We start from the raw sequence: 17,859 nt of genomic DNA, 5'->3' as shown, positions 1-17,859 counted from the left end.
TGACGTGGAACGTGGAACTATTTAGAGCAGCTCCCCACCAAATGACGTATCTGACTACCTCGACTTTTCTAATGTAGACGGCAGTTTTGCTAAAATTTGGCCATTTTGGAGCTTAAACTCGGCCATTTTGAAGCTGTTACCGAAATTTTGAAATAAAAAATGTGAATGCTTTCCCACAACAACAATTATGCAAAGTTTCATGCAAATCGGGGAATGTCGAGTCAAAAATTCATTTTTGGCCTGGACTATTCGAACTTTTGTCCATTCTACCATTTGTTCCTTAAAATTACATGCGACGTTTTGTCCATTCGTCACGATGTCTCTGAAAGAAAACCTTATTATAAAAAAATAGTATTGTAGAAACACCCACCAACCGAAAGCTTAGGCTCACCCCTTTCATATGAGGCTAGTATCGAAATGTTCAAACAATTAAAAAAAAAATCGTAATTTACTATGAAGTTCATTAAAACCCAACAAATTTGTGGCAAAATAACCCCCGATAAAACATTTTGAAACTAGCAGAGAAGCATCTAAGATTTCATTTGGTAGGTGTTTCAACCATTCTGATTTTTTATATTAACCACGATGTCATTCTTTGCTCCCTTTAAAATATAAATTTTCGACCTTTTGTCCATTCGGCTTTTTGTCCATTTAAAGCTTTAGACCATTTGATTTTCGAATTTTTGTCTTTCAACCTTTTGTCCATTCGACCTTTTTTCTTTTTAATTTTGTTCGACCTTTTGTCCATTCGACGTTTTGTCCAATTTCACCATGTGTCAATTCTAGCTTTTTACCTCCTAACTTTCATTGGACCTTTTATCCATTCGATCTTTTGTCTATTCCACCTGTTGCATTTCGAATTGTTGTCCTTCGAGATATTGTGCTTCGTCATTTTGCCTATTCCACCTGCTGTACTTCGCCCGTTTGCCCTTCGTCTTATGGAAACCCTTTTTAATACAATTTGTTTTATAATTTTCCTTGTTTCGGGTTCTCATCTGGTGATCTACTTATAGCGGTAAGCTCCATCGAGGATAATACGCCAATCTCGAATTATCTTCGATTTTAATCACGGATATAACTTTAATACTCCGAGTTTAGAATATTTGTGACTATGGCATGACCAGACACTCCCGGGTAACTAACTCAGTAGCATGAGACCCCTGAACTGTGTCGCAGGGCCGGCATGTTACTGGGTATTCGGAGGAGCTACGCGGACAAAGTATGAAACCAGGAACATTCACATTTTCTAAAACATTTATTGCCCTATTCTGTGGCGTGTGGGTGTGGGTGGGTTTTCACATATAGGGTTACGGTATGTAATGTGGGTCTAGTCCTTTCATTCGGCCTATCACGCAAATAAATAATTAATTAAGGAATATTACACAAAAAATAAGGAAAATATTGATCACTGATGATTGATAAATGTGTACCACACACAAATCAATTTATATCACAACATTTCAATACATTTTCAGCTCTCGTAAGTAATAAAACTGGTTGAGAATATCACTCTGTTCGGAGTTTTTAGCCGCCATGACTTCTAAGGTTAAGATGGGAAGGTTGCACTGACGATCATCAAATGGCCTGATTATGGCATTTATTGAATGGAATTACCTGATAATACACACTAGACGTAAAACTCACAGTTACTGTTTGAATATTTTATGTTTATTTTAATTGTTTAACAACGTTTTCACAAGTAAATCATGGACCCAACTTTAGGGACACATTTCTTTTCTATGTTCCTAACTTTGGCCCATGAAATTCATTTGACAGCATATAGCAATAAGAGTAACGTCAACAATGTGGTTTGCATTTGGATGATAAGGAACGAACAGGAAGGGAGATTTTTTCTGCCAAATCTGTATAATGAACATCACAATGTTTTGATTTAGATATTCTGCGGTCGAAAGACGATAAGCGAAATTTTTAATTTTTAATTTTTAACTTGAGTGATTTAATGTAGTTTTCGTAAAATTTTCTCTAAGAAATGTTTTGAGGAATGAAGAGTATTAAGTTAACAGTGATAGTGATAAAAAAAAATACATAAGAAAACGTTACCAAGAGCGTTTTTTTTGAGAATCAAACAGGATAGGACGAAGTTGCATCCATAAATAGACCCAATTTGGGGACAATAGACCGATATTACATACATTTCCCTGGTGAGTTTTTGTCTTAAAAAAAGTAAGTTTTTCAACTTTTTGCGGTTCCTGATAGCAAACGACATGATAAGCATACATCTAAGCATACCATTTAGCAGTAGAATATCGTTTGCAGGTAAATTAATTGATGAGTTATGATTAAAAACGTAATCTATGGCTGCATATTAGACCGAGGTTAGGGACGTATACCCTACCTATGTGGCGTGTATGCGAGAGTTTATGAACGGTACGGTACTCACTGTTGCAGCAGATTCTCCTTCGGCGTCGCGACGCTGGCGTTGGCCCACACGGCTGCTCCTGCACTACCGTGTGGCCGGAAACTTGCGGCGCGGGCTGCAGACAGTGTTGTTGCCGCTTTAGGAGAATGGCGGATCTGGTGGCGTTCATCAGCCGTCTTCAGTCGTTGACGGCATCGGCTGACCGTGGCATGGCCACCTTGGTCGAGCCGAGACGGGACCCTCCTTGGTAATTAAGGCCACTGGCCTGAGGGAATCGTCCCTAACGGACGATCGAGGATCATTTACTATTAGGCTCGGAAGCCATCTTGACTTCCGAGCCGAGCCGTGTAAGACCGTTTTATTTACGGTACGAGGTCCTATTGTAGGGTAATATTTCCGTCAGGTTGGCTGATAACAATAATTTAAGCCTATTTACCTGAACGGAGGCAGTCCAACATTCCAGAAATCCCACAAGGGGGGGGGGGGTACACTAATTGGCACCGCACTTAAAAATACTGGTCTTTTGCACACGGACGAAAGTTTGTTTGTTGTTAATCTTCCACTGAAAGATGGCCTCTCCAATATATCCAATAATAATCATTCTCCCTCTTTTCGCACAACCATTTTTGTATAATAGTTTTTCCCTTCAGTAACGTTCTTGTTCTTTGCAGCGGCACAAACCCTCTCGCTCTTGTGTGTGTCTACTGTTTTAGGTTTAACAAAACGTGAATTTTCCCAACCACCAATAGCTCATACAGAAGAAAATCCACGGATTGTAACCAACTGGTTACATATTAGAGAAAATCTCGGATTTTCAAAAGAACTCAAAAAAGCTGCTCTCACTGCTCTCTCACACACACACACATATGCACGAGCATCGAATGTAATTTGTCTGTTTATGTTTGAGGAATTCGATTCGCTGATCGCTACACAGCTGTTCCGAACGCAGCTACCAGATTGTTTGTTACGGATTACTCCCAATCGGGACGTTCTTCCGCGGGTTGCATAATTTTTCATCATCTTCATTATCTTCCTGGACAAGATCAGCTGCCGCAAATAAATTCAGAAAAGTTACACGCATCTTATTTGGGAGCAGCAAGTGATTGGAAGTATCGACAAGATATGAAATTCCACAACAGACTTTTCCACAATATCATATTTCATGTATGTCTGCTTAGAAACTTGTTGCATATTTGGGATGGATATTACTTCTGTTTATGCTGCTCTTCTGGATGAACTTCTCGTCGAAAGTACTGTGAATTTACATAAGAAGTTCTCGGAATTTGTCGTCAGTAGTTCTCTGAACTTCTCGTCGGAAATTTCACACCGGAAGTTTTCTGAACTCCTCCTTGGAAACTTTAAACTTCTCCTCGGAGGATCTTTGAACTTATCGCCGGAAGTTCTATGATTTTCTCCTCTGAAGTTATCTGAACCTCTCCTTGGCAGTTTTCTGAATTTATCATCGGAAGTCCTCTGTACTTATTGTTGGATGTTTTGTGAACTTCTCCTTGGAAGTTCTCTGAACGTACTATCATAGACAAACAGACGTAACTCTTTGAAAAAGTTTTTCTTGAAAACATAGTATCTCAAAACATAGGACCTCAGTAGCGACATCTTTCAGGCTTCTCGCGGAAAACAAGCTTGCTCGCTAACTCGCAAACAATATTGCATACAAGTTCTATAGAATGTATAGAAACGTCAAAGTGATCCGCTGACAGCGCTGCGGCGAGTAGTTCGCGGAACTAATAATATTCAAATCAACCGTTAAATGCGTGAACGAAGATACACAATGAAGAGTTACGTCTGTTTGTCTGTGGTACTATGAACATCTTGTCAGAAATACTAAGAGTTTCTTGTTGGAAATTCTCTGAATTCCGCGTCAGAAAATCTTAGAATTTTTCATCGGAAGTTAACTGGACTTCTTGTCGGAAGATTTCTGAGCTTCTCGTCGGAAGATTTCTAAGCATCTCGTCGGAAGATCTCCAAACTTATTGTCGGAATTTCTCAGAACCTCTTGTCAGCGATTCTTTGAACTTTTCAACGGTAGTCATCTGAATTTTTCGTTGAAACTTCAGGGAATTTTAATGAAGTTCTGTGAAATTTTCTATAAAAAGTTCTGTTTATTTCTTATCGAGAGAGTTCAGTGAACCTCCCGTTGGAACTTCAGGGAATATAAATGAAGTTCTGTGAACTTATGGGAACATCTCTTTCGAAGATCTCTGAACTTGTCGTCGAAAGTACTCTGAACCTCTCGTCGAAAGTTTTCTAAACTTTTCTGTGAACTTCTTTTCGGAAATTCTTTGAACTTCTTGGAACTTCTTGCCTGAAGTTCTCTGAACCTCTTTTTGGAGGTTCTCTAAATTTCTAGACGAAAGTTCACTGTACTTTCTAACTTCAGATGATGTTCTAGGGCAGTGTGATGAAGTTCTGTAAATTTTTCGTCGGAAATTCTGGGATCTTTTCGTCGGAAGTTCTGTGAATTTTTCGTCGGAAATTCTTGTCATCGGAAGATCTTTAAACGTCTCTCGACAGAAATACTCTGAATTTCTCGTGTGAACTTCAGGGAATTCTAGTGAAGTTCTGTGACATTTTCGTCAAAAGTTCTGTTTACTTCTTATCGAGAGTTCAGTGAACCTCCCATTGGAACTTCAAGGATTTTATCTTGAATATATCTTTAGACGATCTCTGAACTTGTCGTCGAAAGTACTCTGAACCACTTGTCTAAAGTTCTCTAAACTTTTTTGTGAAATTCTTTTCGGAAACCCTTTGAAATTCTTGTCGGAAGTTCTCAGAACATCTTGTCCGAAGTTCTCTAAATTTCTCCATGGAAATTGACTGTACTTTCTTACTTCAGATGATGTTCTATGCATTCTTAGGTTGTGTAATTAAGATCTGTGAACTTTTCGTCAAATGTTCTCTGAACTTCGCGTCGGAAGTTTGGTGAACTTTTCGTTGAAAGATCTTTTAACGTCTCGACGGAAATACTCTGAATTTCTCGTCGGAACTTCAGGGAACTTGAATGAAGTTCTATCACTAACAATCCGAACTTCCAACTTAAACTTCTTACAGAACTTCCTCCGACGAAAATTTTAGAGAACTTCCGACGAAAGGTTCAGAGAACTTCTCAGATCTTCCGACGAGCAGTTCAGAGTACTTCTGATGAGAAGTTCAGAGATCTTCCAACGAGAAGATCAGAGAATTTTCAACGAAAAGCTCAGAGAACTTTCGACAAGAGGTTCAGAGAACTTCCACCAATAATTTCACAGTACCTTGAATTTCCTGCGAAAAGTTTAGAGAACTTCAGACGAGAGGTTCAGAGAACTTATGATTAACAAAATTTCAGAATCAACCCTGAAGTTTCACCGAATTTTTTTTAATTCAGGAAAATTCTGTGAAACTTCAGGGTAGATTCAGAAATTTTGTTAATCATAAGTTCACTGAACCTCTCGGCTGAAGTTCTCTAAACTATTTGCATGAAATTCAAGGAAGTTCTGTGAAATTATTGGTGGAAGTTCTCTGAACCTCTCGTCGAAAGTTCTCTGAGCTTTTCGTTGAAAATTCTCTGATCTTCTCGTTGGAAGATCTCTGAACTTCTCATCAGACGTACTCTGAACTGCTCGTCGGTAGATCTCAGAAGTTCTCTGAACCTTTCATCGGAAGTTCTCTAAACTTTTCGTCGGAGCAAGTTTTGTGAACTTCTTGTTGGAAGTTCGGATTGTTAGTGATTGGCTTAGAGATGAGGACTTGTTAGTGACTTAAGGGTGAGTGTTTTGGACTGTTTGGCAAATCGCTGGGACTCGTTTGAGAGTACGTAAGAGAGGCATCTCCTAACAAATGTAAGTCTGTTCGAATAATGAGACGGAGGTGTTCTATAAATGACGGTAAATGAAGGGACTCTGATGGTCCGGGAGAGCTTGGATATCCTGGGATAATTGCTCCATCTAGGTCATTTATAGAACATCTCCCTCTTATTAATTAAACAGTCCTGTATTGACGAGACCCAGCTATGTGCTGAACAGTCCAAACTGCTTACCCTCAAAAGTCCATGGAGATCACGCTATGTTGTCGATGAGAAGCGTGATCATTGATCATCAACCCGCAGTACAGCATCTCCAAAATAATCTTCTTTCACGACGTTACAATATCCAGATGCCTCAGAAATTTATTGTTGCATACTTCACCCAGCAACCTAAAAAACACATCGGCATGATCAAAGTTAATCATGCTTGCCGGACCGTCACCAATCACTCCATAGTTTTATGTCTCCTGGTCCTGGATAGCATAATCGTTCTGAAATCTTCATTCCTTTATTTAACGTCGGTCTCTGTTCCGCAATCTAGTGCCAATCACCGAAGGACATCGATTGCCATCCATTGACGGCAATCGAATGTGCAGGAAGGCAGCGTAGGATATCGCACCCATTCAACACACATGGGCCGGGACCAACGGCTTTACTTCCCTTCCGAAGGAAAACGTGACCAGAGATTTTTATGCCTCAGAAAAATCCCACCGACCTCGGCTGGGATTGAACCCAGACCCATTGGGGTGTGAGAAAGCAGTCACGCTTACCACTACACCACCGGCGCCGGCAATCGTTCTGGAATGTATTGGGTGTTTTTTCAATTGAACTGGCTTCGTTGAACAAGATAGAAGTAGGTATTCGAAGACGGCTTCCAACGTCGATAGCAGATCCTACACTGAAGCAAATAGACTTAGGAATTTCATAAGGCTCGATTTATGAACGACACATATGAATTTCATAAGCACGACTTATCAAAGATTTTGTCTAACATCAGGTAAGTGTTCTACGCCATTATTCATTCCATTTTACCAAGCGTTGACAGACGAGTGGTCTGGACACAGGACCCGTAATCTCAACGTCCATGGTTCGCTTCCAGATTGCTCGGTTTTATTTTTTTTGTCGACATTATTTTTCATAAGGCCTTTGAAATGCATACCGATTTCTTGTCGCTTAAATTCATAATTGGTTCTTATGGAATTCTTACGTTTCTTGCCTCAGTGTAAAAGAATAATAGGCAGAATATTTAGACCAACAATTGAAATAGGCGGAACAACCAAACGTAAGAAATGGCTCTCACTCACACTTCTCGAGAATCAAAACACACCCATTTAATCTAACACAAGCATCGGAAAGAGCAAACTTCCTTAATCGAATGGCATTGTTAGTTTGCGTAGGTGTGTTTTGATTCTCTGGAAATTAGCGTTACGTTTGGTTGTTCCGCCTATTTGAATTGTTGGTCTAGTACTCTTCTTCCGCATGCATGACTGAATACACTTACATCTACTATGCGAGAGATAATGACTGCGTGCTTTCTAAGTTGTATCATAGAGGTAACTCTTAAACCAGAACGAGGACCAGAAGGTCCCGAAGAAACGTGCTCAACTTTTTAGCTTAGTTCTGGTACTGTCTTCGATCTCAAGCTAATCGATGCTTAGTGCCTCTGATAACGCAAAGTGAAATGATTTAGTCAATCTTGACCTTAAGTCTAGGATCTATATGTTCTGCATCTACATCTACCAAAACAGAGCAGCTACTCGTACACTTCCATCTCTTGTCTTACCACATCGTATCAGGTCGTGATCCTTACCCGACGACTTGAGATGATGAAATCTCGTTGACGAAAAAAAAAGTCCTGATGGAGCCATAGAGTTAGGGAAGATATCGAGTTACGAAGGTTAATTTTGAAAATTTGTATGGGAATGGTTGTCAAAGTAATCATGAGAGTTTTCATTGAATTAGCGAGCGTTGACTGTATTACGTCCCATGTCACCTATTGGTGGTTTCTGTTAGTTAAAATTAACATTCTTAATCGAACAAAAAATGCTTCATTTCAATAATCCAGATTTCGCATGTTTCACTGAACCCACCGCCCGAGGTCCCACGTTGAACATCCTACGCGGTAAATATGACCAAAAACCGCACTACATTACTCAATGCTACCAGCGCCCATCCAAACAAACAAGCAGGCAATCCTCAGCAGCAAAACCTCTTCGAAGGAAGAGGAAGAAATCGTTCAAATTCTGCCGATTCATTTGCCAATTAAATGTTCGCGTGGTCTCGTGGTGGATTTTGGTGTAATATATATGAAATTTCCGTTCGTGCAAAGCATAGGTACAATTTTAAACGGTCCCAATTTATCAACGATTACAACAATAGCTAACAGCAAAAAGGTGGTATTTGGCAAGGTTGTTCGATAGCTCGGTCGGATTAGTCGGAAAGCTGGGCTGATTGGAATAATTGAATCTAATTGTACCGTGGTTGCCATCGCCACGTCCGTGGCCTTTGTGATTTGGCTTGCAAAGCGAGCGATATGGCTGAGGCCGGCAATCCTCGAAGGGTTTTGAAATATCTGCTTGGGAATAGGGGGAAACAACTTGGGGCTCCTATCGGTCATAGTGATCATAAACGCTGTCTTCTGTAGCAACATCTAGATCGGGTGCCGATAAATGTGTGGTTTAGCAAACTGATGGAAGCAAGTTGTTGATACGGCACGAGTTCGAGAGAACGTTCGTGTGTTAGAAAATAGTTTGGCATGTGGGTAGGTTGCTTCAAATAGTGTAAGAAAACGTTCATTACCTGCCGGCTACTAAGCTAATAAAGGTGGTTTAACAAAATTCAACGAGGCACGAAATATACATCCATCGAATGGTCTGTAAATGGGCGGTAGGTGAGACCTATTGTATTGGCTCATAAAAAGACTACCAGCTAATAGATGTTCAATGGTATAGTTGCTTGGGAAAAATTAAGAGGCGTTTCTTGATTGGGATTGTAGATTTTTTCCCGCTACAATTTTACTAAATTTTTCAAATTTAAAGTGTTTTATCAATTGCACTCCATTTATTGCTTAATGTTCGATTGTGCTACAAATTATTCCTGAAGGCGATCAATCAGGCTACAATACAATAGATTTGGCTACACATCGATTGTACTGCACGCAAATGTCAAGCACAGTCAAAAATCAATTTACTCTTGATTCAAGGTGGATATGTCCAGTCAGACAGCTAAAACAATCAGGACAATTTTGGCTCCCATCCACCTTTAGCACGCGTAGTCAACAAACCTGACTATCCCTAGCGACTCATTCATCGAATACCATAAAAATGTGCACCAGCGTGATTTATGAATTGTTCCAGCCAGCAATCAATCGTTGCATATCATAGGTAAACACGGACCCACTGTCAATTCGTCAATACGTCTTGGTGGCACATTCCGTCTGGTTTCGAGACAAGCGAAACCTTCCGCTTGAAATTAATTCTCTTCAAACCGAAAAAAAAACAGAAAATCAATCCAAACGGCTCTCTAACCACCCAAAAACGGGCATGAAAAACGACAGCTCAATGATGCTGTTGAAACCAATTTCGAGCTGTTAATTTCGAGTCGCCTTCTGTTGACTCAGAGCCCTCGCCCCTCTCTCGACCATGCGCGAGTGCTCGTGCGCCCGTAGCTCATTGCGATCATTATTAATATTAGTCCAAGAGGCGCGCACGCTTGCACTCGTGTCGGCAACTCGGCGGAAACCTTCGATTTTGTTCATTATTATTTAGAATAGAGACAACAACAAAAAATATGGAGCTGGCTGACCACCGCCTTTCACGCGGTGGGTGACACTGACCAACAAACCAAAAAACGCGAAATCACTTCATTAGGACACATTACCTACAGTATTTAATTTCAATCGGCTGTGGTTGGTGTGGAGTTGGTTCTGAAAGGCCCTTCCGAAAGCATGAACTGAAATTTTCCGCTCATTAAAGAATACCGTTCACCTCGCTGCCAAGTTGAAATTAGGGAAACATTCTTGAAATAGCAAACAATGATCAACCGGAACATTCGCGGGTACCCTACAATGCGAGACCGCCCTTGGGTGTTGGCAAGTGGTAATGGTGGGTTTATCAAATGCTTTAATGTTTGATCGTATTAGCCAAACGAACGCTTGCGGTGCAATACTGCAACAATTTTAATGAAGTCACGCATGCTTGAAAAAAATGTGGTTGTACTTTCACCGTGTCAACTGAAACCTTACACTTGAACTAAACTTAGTGTATTTTAATGGGTGATCCATTTCTGGGCTCTTCAATCGAACGATTAGCATTTGTTTTACCAAAAAGGTATACACAACAAGAGCAGTAAATTTTCGTTTATTTCTGCTGATTATGATTGTACAATGATTTAAAAATTCAATTGATTATCCTACCTGGCTCATCATCTTTGTTTAATTGGATATTCTAATTTAATATTTGCGCGGAGGAGTGTTTAGGATCATCCTAAGGACCTTGTTCTGGATCCATTGGAGTTTAAGGTGATGGCATTTGGCGCAACTTTCCCAGATTGGCATACCATACTCGATTTCGGAAAGCATGATTTGCTTGTAGACTGCAAGCCTATTTTCCAGGGACAGGGTGGACTACCTGTTGATAAGTGGATAAAGACTGGAACGCGCAAAAAATGGTCGACAAAAAAATCGTTTCTTTCAGTCAAAATTCATATCACAAAAATCTTCTTATATTTCTTTTGGTAGTTCAATTCATATATTTAAAGGAATAAAAATGTTCGTTTATTCTTTTGGTTTGCCAAATACGAACTGCCGTGCGTTCCGCTTAACCCCTTCCATTAAATTTTGCACAGTGGTCTCATCAAACTTATTCGCCGCCGAACACCAGTTAGATTTAAACTGCTGCTCGTTTTCCATAGATTTATTAGTTTTTTTAGATTCCTTTTGATCAAGGCCCAATACCGTTCGATAGGGCGGAGTTCTGGGCTGTTGGGAGGGTTCTGGTCTATCGGTACCACAACCACGTTGTTGCCTTTTTCCCATAGTGGCCAAGTCCGGCCAGAACAGCACAGGTCTATTATGTTGCTTTAGGAATTGTAGCAGCAGCGTTGCCAGATATACCGATTCCGAACTAGATACCGATGTACAGATAAGGTTTCTCAGAATACCGATTTAAGAGGTTTTATACCGATTTATACCGATTTTTTTTTTGAATAATTAAAATGATTATTGCCTGCCCACGCTCAGAATTTTTGGAGAAAATTGTTTTGAGAGACTTGTATCTTTTTGAATATCTCAAATTTTTCTCAAATTCTAAAAAAAAATCATCCTCAAGAATGTCCTATGGATACTTTGTTGATTAATGCTTCAATTTTATCATCGTTTTTGGCAATCCATGAATCGATAAACAGTCGATGGCTATTTGTGGTAATTCTGGGGGAATCGGGAAATACCTTTTAAGCATTATTTAAGTTCCTGGATTTGCTTTTACCTTACATCGTTAATTATTTTACGATTCCTCTCGGAAACTTATTTCGACTTCCCTTGGAAGCTTCTTCATACTTCGCTCGAATGATTCTTCCATCTTCTCTCACCAGTTTTTTCAACTCTTCCGGAACTTCCGCGATGATTCCGGATTTCGATTGCGGATCCACACTAGCTGCAGGAACTTTTAAGAAGTTCTGAAACTTCAGAAAAGTCTAGACTTTCCAGTAAGTTTCGATAAATTAAAGAATGTTTCAATAAGCTCGAAGAACATCAGGACAGATTATTAAATTTCAAGGAAATCGTTGAAATTTTAAAGGAGTTCCGAGAAACTCAGGCTATTTCCGAAAACTTCAGCAATGTTCCGAGGGGTTCATGCAAATTTAAGAAACTTAAGGAAAGTTACATGAACATTAGCACATTGTTAAAACATTTTATGGGAAGTTCCGTGCTTATTAATGGCAATGTCGATAACTTTTAAAAATTAGAAAAATCGGGAAAATCAGAGAACTTCAATGCTGATGTTACAATAAATTCAAGAAAATTGCGAGAGCACATAAGAAATTTTTTAATCTTCAAGAAAGTCTAGAGACCTTCAAAGTTGACTGGAGATATTCCGGTAATCTCTTTAGAATTAGGAAAGTTCCAAGTATTTCAAAGATGATCAGAGTACGCCAAAACAACCCTATTAACTTAAGGAAAATTACAAGAACTTTTAAGAAAATCCGAGGAAATATGGAATATTCCTAAGTAAATTTCAGGAATGTTCCAAAAACTTCAGGGGCATTGCGGGGTCTCCAGAGATGTTTTATGACCATTTGAAAAAAAATTATGGATCATTAGAACATCCCCCAAGAACTCTTTTTTTCCGGAATTATCTCCTTGTTTCTTTCGACTGTTCCGTTAGCGCTCTGACTTCCTCCAGATTTTTTTTCCAATCTACCTTAGGATGTTTCTGCTAGCGTCTCCAGGAAGTTTCTTCCGTCTTCCCCAGGAAGTTCAATTAAACTTCTCGCAGAAATTTCTTTCGTCTAGTTCTGGAATTTTGTCCAGTTGTTTTTCTTGTTACTTCTATTGGAAGGTTTTTCCGAGCTTCTTCTGCCTTCCCCTGGAAATGACTTCTGCTTGATGTTATTTCCGATTTCCGAAACTTTTCTGCCTTTCTTTGAATGTGAAGTCCAATTTAAGCCTAAAATTTTCTTTAAATTTTCGCCAGAAGTTTCTCAATTTATGTATTGGAAGTTCCACATATGTTTTTCTGACTTTTCTCAGAACTTTCCTCTAATTTCCTCACGGTGAGCTTCTTTCTTCTTTTGCTTATGTTGTTTTCAGCTTCCTCCCGAAGCTCATTCAAACAGTTCCGGAGTTTTCTTCCGGAATTTTCCGATTATAGTCCAAAAGTTCCTTTTTCTGATGCGATATAAAACTCCTGTTTCGGAAGCTGCTTGAAATCCACCTTCACATAAGTTTCGTCGTCCATGACGACACAGTCGAACTTTGTGAGCAGATTCGTATACAGCTTTCGGGACCACTGCTTTGTCGACGTGTTTTGTTTGTAATCTTGGTTCGCCACCTTCACCTTCTTAAACGTCGACAACCCGGCTCGTTTCTTGGCCCGCTGCACAGTAGTATGGGAGACATTCAGCTTGCCAGCGACGTCCCGGATGGAGAGGTTAGGATTTCGCTTATATTTCATCGCCACCTTCTTCGTCGTCACTGCCACGTCCGGATTACAATTGCCGCCGCTTCCAGGCTTCCTGCTCCCCGAACACTTTTAAAACGTTTGTCATGGTCGATTTGGATACTTCCAGCAATTTTGCCAACTTGGCGTGGGAGAACGTCGGATGCTCTTGCTGCGCGGGCAAAATTTTGACACATTACTCCTCTTGCTTGGTCGTCATTTTGAAAACTGGAGAGCAAACGGTGAAAACTAATCATAGCAAGCATTGTATATACACTCATCTTCCAAATACAGCATTTCAGGTTTTTGTAGTTGTATGCATTTTTAACAGAACAATGATCTTATCAAGATGTTGCACTTGGTTTTCGTTTTGTCAACGTGCTCCCTGAAAAGCAGCCCACTGTCAAGAGTCAGTCCGAGGTAGGCTACCTCTTTGGACCATTCCACCACTGTGCCAGTTAGGCAGATATTGTTATTTTCCGACGGCCAAGTCTGGGGGATTTTGAGTGTTGAAAAATTATGGCCTGGGTCTTCGCCACATTGATACAGATCTTCCAGCTGTTGAAATACTCAGACAGGACATCCAAGCCTCTCTGGAGTTGGTAGTCAGAGCTCTGATGACCCTACCCTCGTAGACGACGGATGTGTTGTCTGCGAACCGAGACACCCATCCACCATCAAAAATAATCGGAATAATGGAGGTGAATAGATTGAACAGGATGGGCCCAAGGAGACCTAGAACGTCCTGATCGATAGATAATTTTGTATGACCTTCACGAGGAAGATCGGAAGACCGAATCGATGCAACTTGTACACCAGGCCATCATGCCAGACATTGTCAAATGCTTTTTCAACTTTTAACAATGCCATAGTAGATGTTTTTGGTCAGTTGGTGGACGGTCGATCAACCTTTTGCTCCTCGAGTAAGCTGTTGTTTTCTTCGGCAGATGTTAGAAGCTGGCTGTAAACTGCTCTTTCGGACAGCTTGGATAACCCTGAGAGAAGGCTGATGGGTTGGTAACATGAAGGAGAGGAAGGATCTTTCCCAGGTTTCCGGATGGGTATGACTTTAGCTGACTTCCATCCCGAGGGGAAGTAGCCAAGCCGGAGGAAAAAAATCTGTGCCAGATGGCGGAAGAATCTGGCACTCAAATGTTTGAGCTCCAGATTGAGGATGTTGTCGAAACCTGGGGCCTTCATATTTTTGGATGATTTGATATAGGCTAACAGTTCGTCAGCTGTGATCTTGGATTCCTCACGAAAGATGTTGGGAATCTGGTGGAGGTTGGCTGAGGTCTGTCCGAGATTGAGTGAGCTGAAGAAGTATAGGGTGGCCTATCACTGCAGCCTTCTCTTCAGGGGTTATCATTGGTGGAATGGACCTAGGCTTGTTTTTAAGAATTTTGATAAATTTCCAGAACGGCTTAGCAGAATCTGGGAGAGAGCTGATCTTACTAGCAAAGTCGTTATTTCTGAGATCCACCATCCTGGCTTGGATAATTTTGGTAAGGTGATTGTAATTGGTCTTATGGACAGGCAGATCAGAGCGTTGGTACTGCCTTCGAATCCCAGCGTTACGGAGTCTTATAAGGTCTTTGGTAGATCTGTCAAGGTTCAGAGTATTGCTCACCTGTCTGGATACTGGGACGTATTGTTCCCTGGCCAAGGATATTCCCCCCTCGATAGATTGCAGACACCGGTAAACGTATTCGGACGTCTCCGGCTGGACATCGTAGTCGATGGTTGTGTCCACGCAGTGTTGAAATTGATACCAGTCGACACGATGGTAGTTGCGCCGTGAAGCTTCGAATCGGTTCACCGAGGAACCAACTTCGGCCACCACCGGATAGTGGTCCGAGCTGAGTCCTGGTAGGTGATAGGTTGAGCGATGTTATTGCCCATGTTGCTAATGAAGATATCGATAGTAGCGTAAATTTCGGACCGAATCAACTGGGTGGGAGTGTCTGAACTCAAGATATTGTACTGCGCTTCCTGCAGGTCGTTGTTCATGACAGTGCCGTTTTGATTGCGCTGACTGTTGCCGCAAGGCGTTTAGGTCGCAGGCGATGATGGAGTTTTACCGTCATCGCACCACCGTGTGAACTTGACAATATCTCGTCGCAGGACTGCTGCCGACCCGTCCATGATGTTGACTTGTTTGGGGCAGTAAGCCACAACAATGGTGATGGGGCCGACAAGAGTAGAAATTCCCACCCCTATGGCATCGATAACCTTCAGCTGAAAGCTAGGCAGCAACCGACTGTTGATGTTCCTCCTTGGAGCGATGGCAACTCCTCCTCCCCCGAAGCTGGATCGATCCAGCCTCACAAGCTGAAAATTGGGAAGGAAGACGTTAATCTCGGGCTTCAGGTGCGTTTCGGTGATGATGGCGATATCGATGTTTCGTTCGTTGAGGAATTCAACGAGCTCGATGCTCTTGTTCCTGAGCGAGCAAGCGTTCCAATTGGTAATTTTGATTGCTTCACGGTCCATACTTATTGATAAGGGATACTGCAGCATGGAGCTGTTCTGTTCGGGTCCAGCAGGTGGGCTGAATCATGATTACTTCTGTCACGAGTGTAACAAGTTCCACCGATGTAAGCAGAGTGTCTGCATTCTTGATTGCTAGTGCAGGGAGAGCACCTAATGCTGCTACGATAGCCCCGGAGGTGGAGAGGTGCTCCGGTATGCAGCGAATGAGTTGAGTTTATCGAAGTGTTATGTACCCCCAGCAAAACGGTTATTGAGTGGAAGCACCGGAATTTGGCGCTGTTGCAGGATGGGTTATTTGCAGGCACTCTTCTGCGGACAGTTTGATTCTTTGTAGAGGCTTTATTGCACTTGCTTCGGGCATTTCTTGCTGGTCACTAGATGTGCTGCATTACAATTGGCACATTTGGGGTCTGCTTCCTCCAATAATTCGCAGGCATCATGTGCGTGTTGATTGCCACAATTGTTGCAACGGAAAGACATGTGGCAGTTTCTCGTTCTCATGCCCAAACAGCACGGTGGACTGGCTTGTATTGTTCCCAAATCACCACGATGTGGAAAAGGGCCCGAAGCCTCTGGAGGTCCTTCAAGCATGTTGCATTCCTTTCCAGGTGGACCAGATACAGCTGTTCACGGTACTTACGTGAAGCGTTATGACGATTCATTTTGAAGATTTGGATCGGCTTGAATCCATCATTTCATCCGACAGTGTGACTATTTACATGTCGGAAAGGCCGCGCAGGACCACTTTGACCAAGCGGGTCACCTCAATATCGTGGGACAAATACTCCACGTTTTTTTGTTTCAGCAAAGGCTTGACGGCCTTGTAGTGGTTCATCGCTGGAATCATCAGCTTGATGCCTTCAGTACACATGCGCATGGTGCACTTGAGACCTTTACCAATGTAAAAGTTGATTTTTTTTCCTCAAGCCTTCCGGGTTGGTTGGTTGGTTAGTTGCCTTTATTAAGGAGATTTTCAGCCAGACGCTGGTTCATCTTCAGAAGCCTTCCGGGAACTTTCTCCTTCTTTTCCACTTTCTCCTTCTTTTCCACTTTCAGTTCTTCGCCGTTTTCCAGGATGGCGTATCGATTGTTGGCAAATTGTGCCATTTGTGTGCTGACTGTGTCCGATCGGGATCATTTCCCGGCCGGAATAGCAGTCGCGTTATCACGCGGCGGTTTCCCCATGCTGGGGTCGGGCGATGCTTCACCAAACACCGCGAAAAAGGAGCACGAACAGTATGGAAACGAACGTAGCGAACAACTCGAGAGAGCGAGTAGAAACCGAACTGTACTGCTTGACGGTCAAGCAGAGACGGTCAAGAAGAGCAGAAATCAATGCAATGCAAATAATTCAGTTTTCCCGCCAGAATCTAGAAATAGAGGATGACACAACGATGGAATTTTCACATACACTCAAAAAATTTCACACGTCATCATCATGTGTCTCACACTTAATTTTGCGCTTATTGTGAAACACATCCATTTCATGTGTGAATCTTATGCTATGAACCATGCCTGAACACTATGGATTTGAATTGTGACATACTTGGATTCTATGTGCCTCATATGGTGATATCAATTGCTTTGCACATCATAGTTCAATATTCTACAATATTCTACTTTATCAACTTCTACTTTACCAACTCTAAAAATGAATCGAAAAATATATAAACAAAACTTCCAGAGGCCAGAGCTTTCACATATCTTTTTAATGGGTCTGATTTGGGATTCGATCATGGACTGTTGGGGGGTGTGCTGCTGCCGGAGTCTTCGTTCGATCTCACTGTGCCACGGTTGTTCTCATATATGAGGCGGGTTGATAGGATAAAGTCACAACTCTTGTTTTCGATGTTTACCTTTCTGAGCAAGAAATTCGCATTGTATTGAAATGCAAAGCACTTTAAATCCATCTGTTATGAACAGTAGTGTGATTCAATGTGCAATACACTTTAATAGATAGTGAAAGATTTTCAACATTTCAAAGTTTGAAACACTTTAAATTAACGTGTATAACACATTTAACCAAGGTG

The 17,859-nt window shown here is 41.4% G+C and overlaps 1 protein-coding gene across 1 annotated transcript in view; it reads right to left on the bottom strand.

Moving 5' to 3' along the window:
• The window catches only part of LOC135707283 (uncharacterized), a 30,862-nt gene extending 15,516 nt beyond the window's left edge, over window positions 1-15,346 (bottom strand). The window contains exon 1 of the mRNA XM_065229087.1: window positions 15,168-15,346. Within this exon, the coding sequence (XP_065085159.1) occupies window positions 15,168-15,346 (179 nt within the window). The remainder of the gene's footprint in view (window positions 1-15,167) is intronic.
• Between the last annotated feature and the right edge of the window lie 2,513 nt (window positions 15,347-17,859).

This window comes from Ochlerotatus camptorhynchus, unplaced genomic scaffold, assembly GCF_037179485.1.
Source record: "Ochlerotatus camptorhynchus isolate MF236.1 unplaced genomic scaffold, CSIRO-AGI_Acam_v1.1 ptg000024l, whole genome shotgun sequence".
In the NCBI taxonomy this organism is placed as follows: domain Eukaryota; kingdom Metazoa; phylum Arthropoda; class Insecta; order Diptera; family Culicidae; genus Ochlerotatus; species Ochlerotatus camptorhynchus.
The sequence above is the reverse complement of the archived record's forward strand: the minus strand, read 5'-3'. Positions and strand labels throughout refer to the sequence as shown.